The sequence below is a fragment of the Zonotrichia albicollis genome, chromosome 6 (assembly GCF_047830755.1).
Source record: "Zonotrichia albicollis isolate bZonAlb1 chromosome 6, bZonAlb1.hap1, whole genome shotgun sequence".
Classification (NCBI taxonomy): Eukaryota; Metazoa; Chordata; class Aves; order Passeriformes; family Passerellidae; genus Zonotrichia; species Zonotrichia albicollis.
Window position 1 is genome coordinate 3,999,960 of NC_133824.1, and position 22,982 is coordinate 4,022,941.

At 41.1% G+C, this 22,982-nt stretch overlaps 1 protein-coding gene across 10 annotated transcripts in view; it reads right to left on the minus strand.

Annotated features, from left to right (window-relative positions):
- Positions 1-4,124: 4,124 nt before the first annotated feature.
- The window catches only part of TRAF3 (TNF receptor associated factor 3), a 69,892-nt gene continuing 51,034 nt past the window's right edge, over positions 4,125-22,982 (minus strand). For 9 of the 10 annotated variants that reach the window (XM_005483242.4, XM_014264471.3, XM_074542325.1 and 6 more), the window contains 4 exons: positions 22,700-22,792; positions 18,153-18,293; positions 13,102-13,276; positions 4,125-11,917 (listed from right to left, as the gene is read on the minus strand). In XM_005483242.4, the coding sequence (XP_005483299.2) occupies positions 11,346-11,917; positions 13,102-13,276; positions 18,153-18,293; positions 22,700-22,792 (981 nt within the window). In that variant the 3' untranslated portion in view covers positions 4,125-11,345. The remainder of the gene's footprint in view (positions 11,918-13,101; positions 13,277-18,152; positions 18,294-22,699; positions 22,793-22,982) is intronic. The other variant, XM_014264474.3, reaches the window with a different exon arrangement.

The following is a 22,982-nucleotide window of genomic DNA, read 5'->3' on the forward strand; positions in this document are numbered from 1 at the left end:
ATTAGAGTAGGACAGGGTAGAGGAATGACAGAAATTCCAGCAAAACTTATTACTTGGGCCAGAGGCTCACTGCAGCATTGCTGAATAACCCAGTCAGAATAATCCAGCCCTCCCTGTGGGTATCTCCCCAGGGCTGCAGCTTGCTCCTCTCCATCCCAGATTTTGTTGTTGCTGCTGTCCCAAGATGCTGCTGAGCTCAGGACCAGACAGCACAATGGAAAGTTGCACAGGAGCAAGGTTTGGGTCAGGTGGTTACAGGAGGAGTGAAACAAATTGAAAGGAAGGAGAAATCAGTCCCCCAAAATTAAAGCAGCTGCCCTAATGCAGAGAGCAGCACATTTCACTCCTTGCTGCCTGCCCATCCTTCTGCTCCCCTGTGCTGGTTGCCCACAGTTCCTCTGGGGGACAAGATCATCACCAGCACAGAGGGGAAACAGCACTCAGTGGATGCTTGACCTTCCCAGCACTGAGTTATAAACGGGCATCAAAGCCAAAAACACTGTTCTGCTTAGAGAGCCAGCAGAGCCATCTCCTAAAGCCCTTTTGGACATCCAGGACCTCCCAGCATTTCCTTGTTGTACATCTGCCTCTCTCTGCTCCTCACTGCTTAAATTTGTATCCTGCAACACAAGGGACTTTCCCCAGCATGAGCACTCAGACCCAGCACTTTGCATCTGGAAAGAGAGCTCAGGGCTGAGCACAAAGCAGTGATGCTGTGGGCACCAGGCCCCAAGGTGGATGACTGCCCCCCACAGCACACACTTCCTGCAGCCCTCCAAGCAGCAATGGCACCGTCCCCAGAAAGTCATTAAGTGCTTGGAAAAATTACTCTGTGGTAACTGTATTACACGCCATGACCTCAAACAGAGAGGGGAGAAGGCAGAGGTGTGCCAAAAACTGGTTCCAAACCCCCAGTGCTGAAGCCTCCCCCTGTGGGAGCTGGCTGTACCCAGGCACACAATGTTTGCCAGTCTCTTTGGCACAGGGCAGCACTGCTGAAGGTTTGAACACGAAGCTAAGCTTAAATAAATGAGGAGAAATGGCCTGGCAGGTGACAGCCCCTCTAGCTGTTTTCTATCTCATGGCTGCCCTTAAAGCAGGCAGCCCCTAGCATCAACCAGAGAAAATCCCCATGTGACATTTCCTTCCATTTAAGAAAAAGATAGTCTTGAGTGCAACAGCACCATCTATACTGCCAATCTCCGGTGGCAGAGGAGCTGTGTGTGCTGCTGGGAGAGGCACGGCCTCATTTCAGGGCTGGTCAGGAGCTGAAGCTGAATACACAGTCAGTCTGTGGAGTTAAATCCCTCTTTGGAGCTCCACACCAATTCAGCAAGAGGAACTCACCCAGCTCACAGGCCTCCAGCAGCCACACAGTCCCCTTACCCTCAGGGCAGCAAGGCAGGAGGAGTCACCGGAGGGGATCACATTTGATCTCAGAGCTACCTGGAAGCCACCCCCCAACTCACTCCTTATCTGGTAGCGTGGAGCAGGAGAACAAGAGCTTCCCATTAGGGGTGTCCACAAGGAGCAGCTGCAGAGTGAGATCTGTGTGGATGTAGGGGTGTGAGCAACTAGGGCTGTGAGCAACCAGGTTTGCTCCTCAGCCCTGAGCCCAGGCCAAGCTGCACACTGGAACCAGCCCACTTCTTCCCAACCTGTGCTTGGCTGGAATTTCTTTTTATCCTCGGAAAACTGAGTGTCTTTCACCAGCCATCACTACCTACCCCAGGGACACCTGCTAAAGGGGCCACAGCTGGGGAAAATCCAAGTAATCTCTGCAAAGCTTCTGCGTTGGCACAAAGCAGCCGAGTGTCCACAGCAGTGTCTGCAGACAGCTCCCACCTCCACTCACAGCCATGCTGTCAAAACACAGCTGCAACCAAACCAGCTGTGCCCAAACATTGCTTAACCCAAGGTGCAGCCTGCAGGGTGGAATTCAGTTCCTGAGGTCTCTTCTGTGTTTGCCAGCCCAGCTTGTGGGAATTCATTTCCTGGCTTGGGCCATTCTCCATTCCTGTGAGCCTACAGAACACACCAGAGCACGTGCTGAGGTCCAGTGTTCACTGCCAAAAATCCTTTTGAAGGAGCGAGAGATCTGAGTGGGCTCAGCTTCCCCAGGTGCCACGTTTGTCAAGGGGGGTAGGGAAGATACTTGGGTTTTCACCTGTTTTGGCCAAACAACAAGCCAGACACAATACTTGACAGGAACAGCCTCCAGGGCTCAATCCAGGCGTGCAGGAAGGAACCACACAACTGACTCACAGAATAACTGGGGCTTTGGGGAAGGTTGGGGGAAATCACCTATTTCACCACTTGTTTTGATCACTGGCTATTTCCCCATTCCTTAGACAATTCCAGGACTTGGTCACATCAAAGCAAACAAGGAGCAGGATACACAGGACTGAACATTTTGAAAACCTCTGACTTTTTACCAGACACCAAGCAAACCCAAGGTTTGAGACTCTGGAAAACTTCCCAAAAACTTAAAAAAAAAAACAAAAACCCTGAAGTTCTTCCAAAAATGGCCCTAGCAGCAGGTCCAGGCTCGGGCAGTGTTCTTGTCAGCCAGCACTCTGTAGCCCAGGAGCTCCTCACCCTGCTCCCCCTGCTGCTTGGTGCTCCCAGAGCTGGCACTCTGCTTCTGTCACCCTAAGTACCGGATGGCTCACTGGGGGAAAGCACCCCACAAAGCTGACAGTCACCTTCTGGGACCTGGCATAAAGGAGAAAACTTTTATAAAGCCTCACTGGAGCCGGGAAGGGCACAACGTATCATTGCAATTACGAGTCTTTGCTGGGGGAGGAGGAGCAGGGAGGTGAGGAGAGAATTAGCGTTTGCTTTCACGTTTAAAGCAATTTGTTTCCTCTCTGCTTATCCTGCTGTTCTGTAATGATGGAAGTGTCACGTCTGAGCAGCAAGCTCCCCAATTTGGGAGGAGGAGACTCCTCTCCAGAGGACTCTGCTGGAAGGTAACCCACTTCATTAAGGCAAGGAAGCTCACCACCCCTTCACGCTCCACGGCAGAGATATGAAGAGCTTCAGGCAGTGCAGCCTCAAGTGCCAGCGCTGGAGTGCGAGTGGAAAGGCTGATGAGCAGGACAGCAGAGGCCAGAGCACCCAGAGTAACACAGTGACTGCTCTCAGCAGCCAAGGGAACATCCACCTCAGCACATCCTGCACGAGGTGACAGTGGCACTTCTTAGCCACCCTCCCCTTTCACCGTGCCCACCTGCCTGCATTTGCCATTTCTCTGGCATCCCCACTTTATCAGGAGAAGGCACTCAGCTGCCCAGCACTTTGAGAAAGCCCGTGCCAAACACCGGTATGGGCTGGCCAGGTCGTTCTCACATTCCAGGCCAGCAAGGAGATGGGGCTTTTGCCAAGACACTGCGGTCTTGTGTCTGAGCACAGGCAGGACATTCCTGCATTGCTAAACGAAGTACTGCCCCTGCAGCGATAGGAAGGAAGGGAAACTGCAATTTCAGTTAGAGACGGGTGGGAGGGAGGATAGGGAAGAAACAACAGTGTGGTGCTCAGTAGAAGTTGCATGCTTCATACAAAACCCCAGGGGATCAGGGTTTTCATCCCTAGGCTGAATCTGAAACGTGGTGGAAATATTTCTCCACACATTCCAGAACAGCCTGGTGTTTTTACAGACTGCATCATGTTCTGTGGCTTTGAGCACACACCTGGAACGCGGTTCTGAGCTGAGAAGAGTCACTAATGACACAACAGAAGAAAAAAATAAGAAATCTACATCTTTAGACATTTAAGCTATGCTTCAACTCTCCTTTCCCACACCTCTTTGGGAAAGCAGTGTACCACAGGTGCATGAAAAGCCATTCAATTTATTTCTACTGTTTGCACGAGGGCTCTCAGCTCTGATGTTAGGATGAACACCATCTCCTGGTTTATTCCAGCAGAGTTAGCACATGGAAAATAGGATTCTGACAGAAGTTATGGGAAGTTACCTGTGCAGAAGATGGGAAATGCCACAGTAAAGCTCTCTTGGGTGTGTGAGCATAAAGCACAGAACCGCCATGCAGTGGGCTCACAGAGGAGGAACGATGCACCCTGGGCATCTGCAAGTCAACAGCAGTCATTCAAATTCAACACACCAGTTTTTTAAAAAATATTATTTCCTACTTATTTATTTTTCCTTTAATAACACAGTTTAGCATTTCAGAGTTCAGCATTCTACACTCTTACACACTGTCCTTGTTTATTAGCATTTAAACACAAAAAGACATAGCAAGACCTCCAAACACAAATAAATACAAAAACACAATATACAGTAAACCGAAATACAACATATAATAATGCTATTGGGAAATTAAGACATGTTGCTAATTTCTTTTTTTTATTATTATTTTAACAACATGGTTATTGCTGAGCAATAAATTATACATTTTAAAATTGTTTTTCCCCCTATAAGAAAAGGACGAGAACCACTGGTTACCAGATCACTTGCACTGTATCCTTACAGCTATTGATAATTAAGACAGGCAGAATATACACAATCAAATGAGGCTGGCCTTCTTTGGTCTTTGTTTTTGATCATAAAACTGAACACAAGTGTACCGTTCACTGAAGAGTATGAGATTAAAGAAATGGATACACAAGTTTCAAACACATTAATTTGTACATTATTCTCAATCACTGATGTCTTTTCCATAGATAGTTCTCACAGAATTTCTTGGAAACAAATGTCAGCTTTAGTTTTCCCGATTTTTATGTTGTTCCATGCATCTTAAAAGGTTATCCTACTTGTCTAAGAGAAATGGACCTACATTTAGCCCATCATCTCCTAATGGGGTATTTTTCACAGCTCTCTAGTCACCACTAATTCATTGGAGTTTTATACCTTGTAGAAAAAATCCTGAACTTCCCCTTTTTTTTTTTTCTAAAAAACTGAAAAAAAAGAAGTATTAACCGAACAACAGCGATAAGAAAAACATAACAGGTGGATTACGCGATGCATCAGCAACGATGGAAGCTTGTACCTTCCCATTCCACAAGTACAGATTATACAACTCTCTGCCAGTGATGCAGGTCATAGTTGGAAGATGTGTCCTTTCAGGTGCGAGCTAGATTCAAATACAAAGCTCAGAACACTATGCAAGAAAATGACCTTACGAATGGTAATGCTGGTTTATCTCAGTAACCCTTAGACAGAGTCAAATTTTATCACTACGCATCGCACTGCCAGCAATGGAGCGTGTGAACACCGGCATTGCTAAGAAGTTAAAAAGTCCTTGCAGAACTGGCAACCAAATTAAAAGCTTAGTTCCAAAGGACCAAAAACACAAACACCACATAGAGACAACAAACCCTTCCCCGAATGGGTAGGTTAGTAAGCCACAGAGTCGGGATCCAGATTTGAATTCCACATCAAGTCTGGGATGTTTGAATCCAGGGTTTTGGTTCAGGTGCTTCTCTGTGAAATTCAGAACTTATTTGAACCCTAAGGAACTAATCCTAACTTGGAGGGGAAATAATGAAAAAACACAGCCGAATATCTACGCTGACATCATGAAATGGAAGACAGAAGCTGCAGTCTTGACCATGTATTAGAAGAGAAACAGGAATAGTCAGATCCCTTATGCATTGTAGAATTCTACCCTTCTAAATCTTAAGAGGATGTCCCTGAATCAGCAGTCCAAAGTTTTCTACAACCTTCCTATCTGGTGCTTCTCTGCAAAGGCCTGGATTAAGAGGCAAGAAAGAACAATTAAGCCCTCCAGATTTTGGTTTACAGAAAAAGGGAGAAAGCCCCACAAGGAAGAAATGTTCAGTCACACTGATTGGTAGAACAAAGATGAACCCACTTCACTGTACAATGGTATTCTCCCTCTTTAGGTAAGAGGAGCATCAAACGAGACTGGTTTTGCTGGACAATTCTGAACAGACAGAGCAGGACACAGTTTGCTGCTGTTACTGACACGGACATGCTGTGCTGGCCTTCCCTCCGCACACCTGGGCCACCACGCGTGTACAACCCCAAATCACGACAGCTTGTATGTTTAATTCTAGCCCTTACTGTCCTGATGTGGGTCTTCAGGGTATGTCAACTTATTTTCCAGTTCCTTTAAGGGACAAATGTATTAAAAGAGTAAAACCTCATGATTCACAGATAACAACTAGGGAACTGGAACCTCTCATTCAGTTCCGGCTCCAGGAGATTCCTTTTGTGACTCTGGGCAAATCATAACTCATCCTTGATTTCCTTGTTCCAAAAAAGAGAAATAGCACTTGCTATACAGTGTACACAATATTAAAAACTCAGATTAAACTGCCAAACCAGTCATTTTTATTGCAGTAGCTTTGACTTCTAGGTCAACCAGAATATCAAGGTATTGACTGAACGGGACAGAAATTCATCTGACAGGGAAGAGGTCAAGATGCTTTTTATCATTTTCTGTTCCAAATTAGAGGAAATGATTTGCAGTCAAAAAGTTGCCCATCACTATAGTTATTTAAAATACAGGAATCTCCAAATTATCAGAGCATGAGGAAGAACATGTATCCTAAATTACAATTCAGAGTCTTCAGAAAAGCTAAACAAAGTGTTTGCTACATACAGGTCTTCAAACCTGAAAGACATGAATCAAAGTCTGCCCTTAGCCAAGGTCCTCCTTTAGCAGCAACAAGTTATATTTGCACCAAGTGATCAAGTATAACTTGGAGGAAAGGGTTTTGTTTCATCACTTCTACATAAAGAAAAGACTTTGCATATTTATGTGCATGCATGTCTGTGTGTATATGTATGTACCTACACACATACAAGTAATTTACAGAGCAAAATCTAAGAGATTAGGTATGCAACCCAAGAATTTCCCCCCTCACCTATCTGTATATTTGCATAGTTAAATCATATCAAAGGCATCAATACTGCAGTCATGTTTTTCACTCTTCTGCAGTGCAGGCAGCTTTCCTTGTCACTCCCTACACGCTTCTCTGTCTTGGACCAAAAAGCACCAGTGCTTTAAAAACTGAACAAAATATCAACAGATACCCTGCACTGTTGGTGAAATGCCTATCCCAGGTGATGGAATACAAATACAAATAGGTGGTAGCTTTTAAACTCCAGTTCAGCAAGCCGTAATTGTGGCAAGCTGAGGAAACAGAAGCGATACAACCGCAGCCTAACATTCATGGGTTCAACACTTAAATCCCAGCTAACACAAATCTCTATTACCTTTGCATTTGAGAAATTCACCAGGCACAGAAACAGGCACATATCTTCATCTTTCCTTTTCCAAGTAGAAAACACCACAAGAAAAGGAAATAAACTGCATTTCATTTTTTTTTCATGTTTTTAAAAATCTAGCGTGTTTTTTCCATCAAAAATATGCCACCCACCATTCCCTTTTCCTATTGCACATTCTCTTTGTGAAGAACAACATTTACAGTACAAGGCTGAAATCAACATTGCATATTGTAAGTCAGCAGTTGAAGGTGTACCATGTAGACAGTAACTGAAACAAGACCCCAATTAATTCGCTCAGAGAAGCAATGCAGACATGGTCATGCATCATAACTGCAGGTTGGTCTTTAAACACCCAAATAGTTTCATCCTGCTTAGGATTCAAGACTTTCTAGCTAACAGGTGCACTCATTCTGTGCTGAAGAGTGTACACAAAGGGCAACATCCAGATTGTCACACACTGGAATCTCCCTAGAGGAAGCTGGAAACGGAAGAGGTTTGTACATAATTTGGAGCGTCACCGCGAAGAAAGAACACCAGCAAGAGACTTCAGCTGTGTGCTGCTAAGAATTACTACTAAGTAGAGGACAATAAGGTTCCACTGAACAAACTCTGTTCAAAGTAATGCAAATACTCTGGGACCCCCTTGCAATAGTGGCAGCCCCCAGGAGTTTGCCAGGATTCAAGGGTACACATGGGGGCAGGGTGTTGTCCCACGAATCACTTTAAACAGACAGTCCCTAGAAAACTTCGGATATCTCAGTCAGGAACAAAGAGAAAAAGGATAAAGGGCATTTCAGCGATGAGAGAAACAGTTAAATAACTTAAAAGTGTTGAGTAAAGCACCAGGTATCTTTTCCTTTCAACTTAGAGAATATACAGTGGCCTTGTTTTCACAAAATGCTACATACTCCTTGCTGGAAAGCAGAGGAAACCGATTTCTATGTACACAGTAAGAACTCTACAGAGATGGCCTGTGAGTTCTGTGGAGAAAGGGGTGTTACAGTCAAGGCTTCAGGTATTCCACAGCAGGCGGTGTCTACATTTGTGTAGCAAGATCCTGGATTTCACAGTACGCAGGGTTGGCAAACTGGAAATTCTCTGGCAGCTTCATGTAGTTTTAAAAAATAAGTGCAGTAGGCCTCCGTTTTATTAACTGTGATAAAAAGCACATATGCAAAAATATTTTTATATCGATAGCACATTACTGCATTATAAAAGCTGCCCAAGTGAAGCTGAAGATTCTGGCAGCTGGTGCTTTTGGCACTTGGGAGATGTGGAAAGCAGCATAGAGATCTGTGAAATACAACAGTGACTGATGTTTCTGCTACAGTGATCGGCATTTAGATAGTTAGCAGTGTTCATATTTTAACTTCTCTCTGAAGTTTCTGAGTCAATATCCCACCAAGACGAGATATTCAGATCTCTTAAAGCTACTAGTTTAGGCTGTGTGCAGACTCAGGAAGACTTCCCTATTGGTTTACACATTCACATGTTTCAAAGTCCTCTTTCAATCACCAAGGCTGGAAATGCTTTTTTTCCTCCTCTTTTAAAGAGCTTGGATTTAGAAGCGCAATTCTGTCACAGAAGTTGGAAACTGTAGTCACAAATCTGCAGAATATGCCGGGCCCTGCTTATACTCAAAATCTCCTCCAAGTCCCAGATTGAAACAGGATATAAATTGTTTTGTGATCGCCAAACGGTTTCATTTAATTTTACAAGACATGCATTAGCAATGGGAGGAGAGTCCTTTGGACATTTCCACTTGGGAATCCTGTTTTCAGTAAAATTCTGTGATGCACAAACACAAAAGCTCAGCTGCCTACATTCACAATTATTAAAATGACACAAGTCGAGCGAACCTTCGCCCTAAAGCGTAAGTGATGGGTTTACTTATGCAGCCTGCATAAAACTGCAAGTGCCATACAATGATATCTAGAGATATAGATGCAGGTATATCTATAGATATTTATCTCTTGTGCAGAACATCCTCCTTCCGTGCTAGAAATTAACTGCTAGCACGTGCCTCCATATTTGAGCTTGCACCTGTTGACAGCCACGTACCATAGAGGGAGTACAGTACCCGGACAATGGAAGGCAAGAAAAGGAAGACAAGTTGCTGCTGACAGTCAGGACAGTCAGCAGCAGGCAGTATTCTAGCAGGTGCCTGGAAAACCCATGAAGACCACTTAGCATGCATTGTATATCCATAAATACTTCTTGCAGGCACTGTGTGTGAAGGCACAGCCAAAAAAGACAACAGCAAAGACAAGCTGAAATACAAAGGCATGAATTCAACTGCACCTTAGACAAAAATTGTGACTATGCCTCAAAAAAGCAGAAAACTGATACAGCCTGACGTTAAAGGCTGAGATGCAACAGGTTTTTTCAAGCCCATGAAGGCTGAAAACACAGTGGTGCAAGCCTGCTCTGCTTAAGCAGGATTTTAAAGAGCACCACAGTCAGGCTGTGTCTCTGGACTTGCTTGTCACAGGCTATTAAATAGAAGCAGATGAACACAGCAGGTTGCAATCAGCATGTTTCAGGGCTAGCAAATGCTTTTCACTACAGTTGAGGCTGTTACAAGAAAGAAGCCCATGCATTCCCCATTAGGATGCTTGTCTGCTACGAGAAGCTGCCACGAGCATCCATGTTCACAGCCCCAGAGTTCTCAGATGGATTAGTTTCAAGTGATGCCACCTTACAGCCACAGGCATTAGAGGAGAAATGTCGCCTGCCCTCACAGTGGCCATGGAGACTGTCCAGTCCAAGCTCCATAGGAGCACTGAGCATAACGTTTTGGCACCTCAGTGGGATGGATTCCACCATGGCCAAGTCATAGAAGCTGCAGGAGCCAAAGGAGTGGGCTTTGGCTTCTGTTTCGTACATTGCAAGGTACCTAAGGGCTCTGAAGACAAGGCTAAACATTATGCCTGAAGTCCAATCAAACTACCATTTCAGATATCAGAATTAATCTGAATAAAAAGCTATGGTTTATAAGCAGCACAGCACATCTAAGGCACATGTATGCATGCAAGCCACCATCACTGTATTAAGACATTGCTGGTTTGTCTTGAAGCAATGGCTGCTAGTACAGAACAAACATAGAGGCTTTTTCAGCACTAATCCTCCTCCCCAATACTGAAAATACTATATACTGCTGACAGCATAATGTGCAACATATATAGCTTGATTGGAAAGCATGGGGCAGAACTTTAAAAAATGTACAGGATTCCGTTTAGAACTCCAAAGTTCAACAAATGCCCTATTTTAGGGTGAAAACAATTATAAATCTGATAATGATGCACAGCATCCATGAGTGATTTTTCCTTAATTTTGAAATAGTGTCATTAACTACGACATATATTGTAGGTTTACATTTCTAAAGAGAAATAACAGAATTGAATAGTTTTTTTTCCTATCACAAGTGATAACCAGTGTTTGATATCTTCTATTTTTTTCTTCCAAGAAATATCAGTCTATCAACAGTTTTAAAATAAAATGTTTTCTGTAACAATAGAACTTTAAATAAAAATATGATTTTGATTCAGATACTTTTGAGAAGACATGGATACTTTTCCAAGATCTTCTGACAAAGTAATTATTAAAACAGAGACCAGATGAGGCCTTAAAAAGACAAGATACTATATTTCAGACAAGATTGCACCTCAGTTTTTCAAAGAATATCATAATTGCAACATTACTTCATCTTCTTTTAACATGCTGACAATTTCCAGCTAGCCCACATGTGAAGGGTTTTTCTTGTATTCTAGCTTAAAAGAAATAAAAGTCAGTAATTGATTCAGCACATACTGTATATGTCTTTTCACCTCCAATTGACTAGATAATTAATAAGTTAAAAAAAATCCTCTCTGACCATAATCACTATCCTGACGAGGGATAAGTGATTCGTCAGAGCTCAAGTGTTGCTAGTTCTATTAAAAAATATACCATGGTATGATTTCTTAATGTGTTGCTACTTTCGCAATTGGACCCTATGCAGTTATGCCTTCAAACTCTTCCATCTGTTCCACAAGGTGGTTCTGTGAGCTTTAGGACCTCTGATTGAAGACAAACTGATATAAAACCCCCAAACGGAGTTGCCTTCTGCTCAATCCGCCTCCCCCAGCGTATGTCAGGGGTCTGGTAGATCCGATGTATCCACTATGACTTTAATAAAAATAGTATCATCTTTAATATACGTTCCATTCTCTAGAACAGTTTGAGCCACAAACACTGGGCAGCCAGATGCAATGTTCATTTCTCCAGTTGGCTTCTTGAAGCTGCTGCTGTTCGGATCTGGCTTGAAAGCATCTCCCAAGTGGCGCCGAGACGGTCCCTGATCCATGAGCATGAGAGTCACTTTCTGTTTGAAGGGCCAAGGAAGCAAAGCATCGTATTCTCCACGCATGATGACAAAAAACAGAGACAAGTGCGTCCCCTTTCCCATGCCATCCCCATTCAGATAAACCCTGGCACACATCTTGTAGCCAAAGTATCCAGTATAAAAGGGTTGGCTGTACAGGGACAGAGTCTTCCCCATGACTGCTTCTTGCTTCCGACGTTTATAGTCTCGGATTTTCCAAATCAGCACGCCGTTGTAGCTCGCGGTTTCCAGGACCTGGAAGCGCAGGTCCATGTCAGCCAGCCGGATGTCGTGAACGCTCAGCATCTGATCGTGCCTGCTCAGCTGGGTCTCCAGCAGGCCTGGCAGAAACACAAAGGATGGGGGTGAGAAACCTGCTGCTTACTAAAGGCTCTAAAAACCAACCACCAGTGCTGCTACTGTGTATGAAAATGCTTTCCTCCCCAAGAACCAAAGTGCATTTGGCCACTGATAAAGCAATTTCTACAGGCTCTAATTTGCTGGTTGGCATCTAGGTTAGTTGGGATTTTTACAAATGTGGGTGTTAATTGTACATGCAGTAAAAGTCAAATATTCAAATCACCTAACAGATTTTTCCTGGTCACTAAACAGTATAACTAGAGGCTTCCATTTTTTGAAAGGAGACTTGGTAGCATTAACTGCAAATTTCTATTTAGCAGGTAAGACCTTGGAAGCAGTTACACATCCTATGTAATCCCTCTGAAATTCAGAAGCATTCCTGATCACTCAAAACATTCTTTTTAGACACTATTTGTCTCAGAAGCACAGTGCTGTTACAATGTAAAGTTCTTCATTAAAAAGACAAAAAATTCAAGCTTAGATCTGTATTATATGGTCGTTTTCTTAGTTTGGAGGGAGAGCTATGTTTTCTGTGTCCCCTTTCCCTTTCATGTTACTCTTTTGTTTTGTTACTGGTAAAATTGGCCAACCCACAATATTGAGAAGCAGATGAATTCGTAAGGCAGGTTTATCTTATATAGGTCTACTTAAATGTTCTTTGTCACAAACATTTAAACACTTGCATATCATCTACATTGTCCTGCTGAATTCCAGTCTTTATTCAGAAGTACAATAACCTCATTCTTAAGCAGATCTCAGTTTTCTTAGGATCAAATACACCTGTCTAACAGAATCAGGATGGGTGGTTTCAGGTGGATAACCATACTGATCATTCACAAGGGAGAAGAGTAGTAAAAAATGTCAATACTATAGACTATATTTAAAGAAGTTGCTGAAAGCTAGTAGCTATCAAAGATCAATTGAGAAACTGTTTATAATGAGCTAACAATGCAGTCAAGACAAGAGTCAATAAAACAAAAAAGACAATAATCAAGCCTAAGAAAAGCAATGCCACACCAATAACAAATGAAATACACAATCTCCTACTCAAAAATCAGAAGAATCAGCATTATTGATGTTTCCATATAAAGTCACAATGGCAGTGCCACTCAAGGGACGCCGTTTTCCTCTCAGCAGCACTGCAGCCCATTGTGCTCACACTCACTTGTATTCCGAGCTCCTTGCCCTGCAGTTTTATCAACACTTTCCAGCTCAGTCACTCTGTTCTGGAGGGATTCCACGCTGCTCTTCATGCTGTCAGCCTCCTCCCAGTTCTGTCGGAAGGGACGGATTTCTTTGTCCAGTTCTTTGAGTTTCTCTGCTTGACTGTCTATCACTCGCTTTACAAAATAATAGCATATGAGTTAAAATAACACAAAGACATTCATTTATGCAAATAAAAAAAAGATTATATGTTGGTAATAGGACTGAATTCCAATATAAACACTTTTTGGTTTTGTCTAGTATTTTAATAACACAAGCCTTGAAAATTTAAAGGAATAGCCCAGGTATTTATGAAACACTTAAATATTTAGTGCTGCATAGGTAGAGCACTATCAGAATTAGCAATAGCCTTATTTTAAAAAAGGGACTTGTTAGCATGTACCTCTTGTCTAAGGTAGTTTGATTTTTTGATTTTTTTTTAAACCTTTCAATATCAGAACAATTTTCTGAATGTCTCTACATTGGTGTTATGGGCTGATACCTGTTGGGTTTCATGTGACAGTACTTAAGCAACAAAATATGGGCACAGCTTCCCGTGGTGTGGATCAAATGGCTGCCCATGTGCACAGGTTTATATTGGTTTACAGCAAAATAACTTATGCCTCCAGGAAAACAGGAAAACATCATTATTCTTGTACACATGGAACACGAGTACACACATGTGCAAGCTCCCAGCTCACATAAATCAGTAATCAAAGCCTAAGTTATTATGTGCCCACAACCATATCAGAAGCCCTCAAGAATGTAAGCAAAATGATCACTTCTGTCCCCTTAAGAACCTTTAAAATTCCCACTCTTACTTCCTAAACTCAGTAACCCATGCATTTTGAAGGTATTTTCTGTTGAGTCTTTCTAAGAAAACAAACAAAAAAATAGCCCAGCTGGTTTTGGAAAGGCATGAAATATAACACTCAAGAAAGAAATAGACAGAAAGGCCAGTATTCTCTTAAAGAGGGACACTGCAATCACCTCAGTATAATAAAATATAAAGAACATATTTCCCAGTCTACCTCAAATCTGATGCAAGAAATACACAGCACTGCACATTATCACAGCTAATTTGGACTAGCAGGAATTTTAGCCAGAACCCTATAATCAGTTGTGAAGTTCAAATGATAACAAAGTATCTGAGAGAAGAAACTACTTTTGCTACCACCTACAGTTAAAGTCCAAATCTAACTTTATAGCTTTAGAGTTTATCATCATATAGAGCCAACAAAGGTAAAAAGGATTTTTCATTTCTTCACAACAGCAAAGTGGCAGTTGAGTACAAAACAAGAAAATAAATTTCTTTTGCATTTGCCTTCTGGTTGGCCATGTGGATTCAGTGTTCCCCATTGATGGGGAAAACCCTTCTGCCCTTTGAGCCATTTGCTTTTAATCACGTGGTTTCGGTTATACTGAAAGTCTGTAACCATTAATTGAAGGTTGTCAGTCTGATGAGCCAGCTAGCAACATCAGGTTCTAGGAGTCTTATTTTTTGTCTCAAAACAACTGAGAAATCTTACATATTTCAGAGTTAACTATTTATTTCTATGCTCCTGTTTTAAAACAAGTTATGTATCTCTCACATCCAGAATTAGAGCTCTGTGAAGGAAAGCTGTGCACTGGATCATAAATGCCAGGGGTATGGGCCCAGTAAATATATGAAGCAGCTTGCCTGGACTTATGAAACACCACCTACCAACCCAGTCACACCCTCCCACCTGGGCTGATGGTAATCAGACAGTAGAGCAGGGAAGGGCTGTTTGCCATATAAATAAGGAAACATACCACAGCATGGCCTGACTGCATGTGAGAGCAGAACCCAAAGGATTTGGCCACTAGTTCACAGTTAACATGCAAAAGTAACTCAAAATATGCCCAAGTCTGATATTCTTCCTTTACTCATACCAAACATGAACTTTCCAAGGCAAGAACAGTAACGTGGCTGGGGTTTGCACAGTGCCTCACAGCTTGCACCTCTTTGGACTAACACAGCATCAAACAAAATAAATGATCACATTTTTATGTGAAAGGGGAAGTGCTAAACATGCAGAACAATTGTAAGCTATTCTTTTGGGAGAAGTTTACCCAAAACTGTTATTAGGGACCCACTTCTCTCCATCAACCTGTGCAACATTCCACCTTTGTGCATGCATAACCAATTCTGGTTTAGCTGCTTCTGTTTCACATTGGCAAATGTGTAGCATTTTTATCTACTGCACCTTGACATGGGAATTCAAGAGATATAAAATAATCAGAAATAAGACTTCTATTTAATTTTTTAAAAGCAGTGGGATCTCTATCTTTTTACCCTACAGGGAGTCAACCTCCCTCCTGCTGGGAGATAGTGATGTACTAAATCTGAATTTAATGCAGCAGTGGAGATTTTCACTCTAATTATTCCATTAGAAAGCACACAGATGTCTCACACTGTACTCATAAATTTTCAAGTAGATATCAATTTTCTGCATGCACTTTTCATTCTAGCAACTGACCTCTCTGGATCATTAATCCTGAGTTATGTGCTTGAGAAACCTTTGTGAGCTCCTTTTGATGTTGATCTTCATATAGGGTTTTGTTTAGTATTTCTACCAACTTCCAGAATTTTAGCACTATACTTACTAAAAGAATTTCAGAAGATGTCACAAGGAACTGAAGAGCTGTAATGACCTTTCCATTGCAACTGATAGGGCGAAACTGAAAAGCTAAAGAACAGACTAGAAAAGGTACTGCTTGACTTGGAAAAGAAATCACGTGTCCTTCTCCTCTGAAGGAAGGTATTACTCATCAAATCATTTTATGTTCATGAGGCCACTGTTTCTTTTGTCCCTCAGTACCTCACTTCTCCACTCTGCTTACAATGGGATTACTCACAGGCTTCCATTTCCATATGAAGACTGGACACTGCACGTGAAAGTTCCTCTCCACATGACAGCAGCCAAAAAAAGTATCACACACCCTTGGTAAAAACACTTTCCCTTGAGACCAATATAGAGAAAACTCATCTGAAAACAAAGCATCTCTAGGCTAAGGCTCCTGCCAGTGCCCAGACTCCCTTGATGCATTTACACTGGCTGTGTCGGATGCCTCACAGTGCAGACGATGCTCAGTGACGCTGCTGTCACTCCCCAGCCAAAAAGGTCACTGACAGCCAATACTGGAGCTGTACTAGACATCAGGAGCATTTGCAGGTTTTGGGGGACTAAACAAATAACCCTTGCTCAGAGCTGAACTGGCTAGTGCAGTATCTGTGGCTCCCAGGTAACCACAGCTGCTCAACACAACCCAGGGAAAGAACGGCTCACAAAAGGTAACTAATTCCTTCCACTCCTGGTGGGCAACAGAAGGAGGCTGACCATGTTGTCCAGGAAAAAACAAATTGAGGCATGGTTCCAGGATATCCTTAACAATCAGACTGAACCAGGAAATTCTGCTGAGTGGAAGGAAACAGGTTGAAAAAGCATTGAAATACAGTTTGGCTTAAAATAACTAAATTGAAATAGCTGGCAAGAGGAAGTAAAGAACAGGAGGGGAAAAAAAAAAGAAAAAAGATCAAAACATTTTTTCCAGTAGTTATTACCACCACAAAGCCACTTGTTGGAATTTGCTGCTTTGTAGTGGTTTGGGGTTTTCTTTTTTCCTAAACCAATCATTCGAAAATTGATTTTGCTAACACTTACAGCTCAAGGAAAAAGATATTGCAATCTGTCATTTAAGACAATAATGAAAAACTCAGATCTATGTATTTTTCCATTTCCACTCTCACTGCTGGCCATTGAGACAGCATGTGTAAGAACTTCAGGCTTACAAATTAACTTACCTCCTGGTAGATTCAATCAGCAATATCAGTACATACAAGGATTAGCTCCCCAGTGTCAGAATGCAATATTGCAGGCAGGCAGCCATATCCCAGACTATCATCAGACAAGGAACAATGACTAAGGCAGGCTGAGCTGGTTACTAAGCGGGCAGGTCATGGAAAGAAATTACTGCTATAAGGAAAAATGTTGCAGTTGCTAAACTTGAAGGTTTCCTTATAAACCATCATCAAGGGTCTCCAGGCCCTGAGCTCCTGAATGTGCCACCCTTTGAACCCTTTTAGCCACACACTGGTTTGGATACCTTTATCTTTCTTGAGTTATCAACATTTGCAGTTTATATGTGAAGTGAATAGTAAGTGAAAAAGATAATTTTATTTCCATTCCTTTAAGGTGAATGCTACAACAAGTATCTGATATTCTAGCAGCAGATACTACATTAATGTGTAAATGATACCTCCACAATTGCTTGCTAAATACCTCCTGAGGTTTCCCTTATTGTGGGTAGTGTCATGCAAGCTAATACAAATTCCCAGCACCCACACTGCAAGTCAGCTTTGAATACAGAGCAAGGAATTTCAGCTTGGGCTAACCACGGTGCTAGGGCATCCTGAGCATTCCTAGTTTCATGCTGGCTTGTGGCCAGGTCATTCAAAACACAGAACATGAAACTCAGACCTATCAGCAAAGGAATAACTAGATAAATTTTCCTCAGAAGGACAACAGTAATCTGGATTTTTAAAAAGTGTATTCAAATGCATTATGCTATGTTTGAATTAAATCCACACCAAACTGATCTCACTTATGATTTGTATTTACTTTTTAATACCAGCAAGTAGAAAAGGAATATATGTAATATTCAACAATTTTAAGGTGCTAATCTTGTCCTTCAGTGGGACTTCCTTTAGCAGTTTTTTGAAGTAAAAAAAAGATTATTCTTCATATAAGATTTCTATTTTGTTTTCAGTATTTTCCCTTTTTAAGCTTTTGTTTTGTTTTGTTTTAACATAGGCTAGGCAATTGCAGTGGTTTACACAACAAACCAGAAAAAAATACCAGAATGGCTCTCTAACAATGTAAAATATCTCCCCCCACTTTTTAATTATACCACCTCACTTCACAAGTGTAAAAGCACAGAACAGAAGCTACTGTCATTTCTGCTTTAATGGGGAGAGTCTGTATTTCTTACCTGTAAATGAAGTATTTTAGATTCATTATTCCGCAGCATTTCCTTCTGTCTTTCAATTTCTATTTCAAAGCTACAAATCTGATTATGTAAAGTTTGTATACTCTTGTTCTTTTCCAAACTTTCATTCTGGAGCAAGGCCACCTGGAAAAAATTCTACAATTACTCCTGCCAAAGTTTATCAAAATACTAAAATAGCTACATTATTTTAAAACTATCTTAAACACATGAAAGGGATAAGATCCTAATAAAATCTCTCTCCATGTATTGCAAATAAATAAATAAAACCCAACCTTCTGACAGCTATTTTTGCACTTCCAATGTATGACATTGGTACAACTTTGGCTTAAGAAAGTGCAGATGGGACACAAAACCAGGAAAGAATTTGTGTCTAAATGTAACATTTTCTTTATTCACTTGTCGTTTAATGACTTGGTTTCCTGGTTTCCACACCAACTGACTTGGGAGTTGCTTGGAGTTTGGAAGAAACAGCTTAATTCACTCTGAATTGGTGTTAAGAACTCGAGCCCTGCACAGAAGGGACACCAGAGACAAGCTGAGCTGGCTGGATCAGGGAACACTAATCTTCTTCACCTACTCCAATCTGTCCTCACCTATAGCAAACTTAAGAAAAAACATCTGCATGGGACTGACTTGGCTTAAAAGAATGTGATGGCGATGAAAACTCTTGAAATGAATGAATATAGAAGGGATCCATGCATTTGAAGGACAATCCAATGGTGCCTACTAGTAGAAAAGACCAAAGAACTACAGGCTGTGGATTACATTCTCTCTCTGTACTGACATTTTATGAATTTATTCATTAGTGACTCATTCTGTTTTTAAAACATGAGCCTTGTTAAAAGAATATCAGTTATTATATATCTCCTTGGGGATGAAAGTAATACAGTAAATATTTTCTGTCATACTGCTTAGTGCTTGTTCATTAATGTGGTTTGGAAAAGGGGGCTGCTTGGTGGTGGTGCATTGTTTTTTTGAGAAATGCAGTTTTCCCCCAGGCAAGATCATTCTGCAGCAAAAATGCAGAAAACAAACACTTGGCACAAGATGATGTTTGGACATGCCCTGACTATTCCACAGATAGATCTTCAAATGGATATGACAGAGCACCGTTTCAGACCCAAAAAAGTCTTGATGAATGTTTCACATCAAGACTAATTACTTGGATGTTTCATGGTCTAAAAAAATCTACTCCTGGCCTCTATTACAGCCGCTAGTTTGAGGTTAAGCTATCTTCACCTCTGATGTGGGTGCCACTGTAGAATTCCATCCCCCTAACTGCCCTCTAATCTGACACCATCACCAAATCCCTTATGTGTCACTGCATTCCTAGCAGAACTCAGCCTGTTTGAAAAGGTAATTCCTCTCAAATCTCTGAACCTAAACTAGACTAAGGACTGTCAAAGTCCACAGGCATTCAGCAAGTTCTTCAGGTGGGGCCCAAAAATACAGAGATACCATAATATATGTGTGGGTATCTACTTTTCAATATAGTACAATGCAGTACCTGTGCACACACACACACAGGTTGGTTCTTTACTTTATCCATGGAAAAACTGGCAAATAAACTCAACAGAAATGGACAAAGCTAAGTTTGTCAGTGCAGAGAGAGAAGCAATACTGAGACTGAAGGAATGCCTAGGTACCAGAAAAAAATTAAATTTAAACCAGTACCTCTGTCTCCCAGATATTTAAGATCTGCTGGGTGGACACTTAATTTTTTTGCATCCTCCATTTCCGTAATGAATCAGAGTTTTTTAGTTAATTGTGATCTTTACATTTCCCTTTTCTCACTGTTTCCTCCCCAGGCCTCCCAATCACAAGGCAGTTATGGGCTGGGTCACTAAGCATTACATTTCCATTTTTGTACAAGTTATAAAACGTGGGCCTGTTTTGTACTGAGATTTTTCCACGCAGCTTTACAGAATACAAGAAAGGCAGAATTATATCCTGCAGTCCTTAATCAGACAGAACTGTCATTGCTAAGTCAGCAATTGTAGTTTGGCTGTGATTTGTGAATATTAAAAAAAAAAATTAACACTAAATAGTTTCCTAACTATTGTTTCAACATAAGTCTTTGGAACTTCAGTTTAAAAAAGGGAGAAGGAAACACAGCATCTAATTACAAATTGCATCAGCTTCCTTTACTTAGCTGGCATATTTGAAATATTCCTAGGAAAAAGCATGCTCTTATTCAGCAATTTTGCAAATTAGGCTGTTGCTTATTGTTGCTTACTAAAGAAGAATGGAAAAAACCATATGCCACAAGAAACTGTATTCAAACAGGTTCCATACTTAAGTCTCATATAAAAAAAAACAAAACAGTTTATACCAGTTTTCTGTAAGAATGTGATGAAGCCACAAAATTACTTTCAACTAATTATTTCCAACATTACAAAACTGTGGGAGTTCAGTCTGCAATTCTACATCATCACAGAGGGGAAAAAAGTGCTGAATTTTAATTCCCCCCACAAAGTTTTGATTCAAGATTTTACATCTGACCTTCTCTCACTACTCTTTGCCAGCAGCACCATTCAATACCAAACTCCTAACTTAGCACAAGCTTTGCAGCTCTGAAGACTTCCAGTTTGCCTGCTCCACGTGCACTGCTAAAGAATGTGGTGACTGGGAGGAGAGAACCCCTCCACAGAGACAACCCCAAATGAAATCCTGACCCTATACAAACTAAGAAGACTCCACTGGCTTCAGCAGGGCTAAGATTTCTGAGATAACCATCAGCCAATTTGACTTGGCACTGCTGTTCTTCAGTGCATTGATTAATTTTTTCCTCAAAGAAGAGCACAGCAATGAAGTTACAAATCATTTTGTTACCCTTCCTTAGAATAAAGTCACTGACATATGACATGTGGTTAGCTATTCTGGTAACTTGGCACTGGCTTGGGATTTCCAGTGATTCAACTCTTTGTTATGAATAGGAAGAAGTCTATAAAGCAGGAAGTAAAAAGAAAAAAAAATGGACATATGATGATAAGCAGTTTTGTCCTAAATGAAAGTTGAAACAAAAGTCGAGCATAAAACAGTAGTGAAGTGTATCATCTCTAATGTCCGTAAGAGACAAACATAGAACTGCTGGGCATTTTTTAAATGACAAAGCACCTCTCAGGACATTGAGAAAAGGCAGAACATGATCTATTCTGCAAGTCACAGGGAAAGTGAGTTTTTTCCTATGATGTGAAATAAATTGTATAATTTTCAGACTAATGAAAAATGAACTAAGGATATGAATCTGTATCTCCCAAAACTGAAAAATGTAAATTCCTACATTGACAAAGTTTCAGATGCAAAAGCAAACTTAAGTAATGTTATGGATCCTCAAACTAAGACCTGCTTATACATAGAAAAATTGTATCTAAAAAAATCTGTATTAGAACTCTGCCAGGTTCAATGGCTTCTTTAAGAGGCTTCAAGTTCAAAACCAAGCAGTTCAGGAACAACCATGCAGAGGGCAAAAAACATATTACACTGTTCCAGTTAATTGTCTGCTTTAAAACTACAATTCCTGCAACTGCATGACCTTGCTGGAGACCCAGGCAGAAGAGATCTCTGTAGGCCAAGAAGGGCATGTGCTTTTTAGACAGAGTTTGCTTGTGATCTGCTCTGAGATGACAGAAATCATATCCCAAGTGCCACTGAGCTTACACTGGAATTGCTACTTGTGAACTCATTTGAGAAAAGTCTGAAGGGGGCCTCTCACTCTTGTGCATGCATTTGTAGAATACTTTGGTAATTCTGGGATCTTCTTTCCCTTCAAAATACAGAAACATCAGTTTGATGCCTACGTAAGACTTTATCTAAAGGATTTAAGAAAACAGCAATTTGTTCTGAAATTTTGCATTTTTTAAATCAAAGGCTTGAATTTTATTTGCAGAACATGTGGTTAAGTCATTCAAGCTTATTCACAAGATCATAGCTGATACAACTCCCAGCATCTCCCAAATCCCAAACAATTTAAAACCTGGAGTCCCAAGGAAACACTGCAACATGAACTTCATGCTGGTCTAGCACTAAAGCAGACATCATCATGCCCATGAGTTACAATATATTTAATTTAATTAACCTGTGCAGGTCTTTAAGTTTGGAGAGCAAGAACAAAAATAAATAAAATAAATAACCAGTTTATTACACACTTCTGAAGTTATGTCAGGAAAAATGATGAGGTAGCAAAGATACAGCTCACAGTGCTGCCATGGCTTTCTGAACTTCTGTTCTATAAGAAGGCAGCTCAGAGAGGAAATATAACACTGGACTGTTTATTTATCTGAAGGAAGTGTTTTAATCAAGTTATCAATGAGGAAAATTGTCCATGGAGTTGCGAAGCCAAGTTTCTCACAGCATTTTATTATATAACAAAGGCACAAAGATATGCTAAATGGCTTGATAGCTTTTGAAGCCTACTAGTGCTTTAGCTGTAATGTTGAACAGCTGTAAAACAGAAAAAAGCGCTTCTTCCAGTACTTCTGTATGATTTAAAGAAGTCAATGAAAATTAGAAGTGAGTAGAAGATATACCTTATTTTCTAGAGCATTGCTCCACTCTTTCAATAAGTTAACATGCTGCACTGCTGAGCTGGCTTCATGTGCTTTAATTTGTTGGTTTGTTCCCTGTGACAACAAAGAATTTATACATTTTAGCCAATTCCACTTCTTTTAAACCTACAAAGAAAGAGTATATAAAGACATCGAACCAACACTACATATTTTGGTTCACAGGTGCTTGTTGCAGAACTGTAGAGAGGAGGGAAATCTACTTGGGAATTCACAAAAATCAGGAATACATTTAATATAGCAAGTG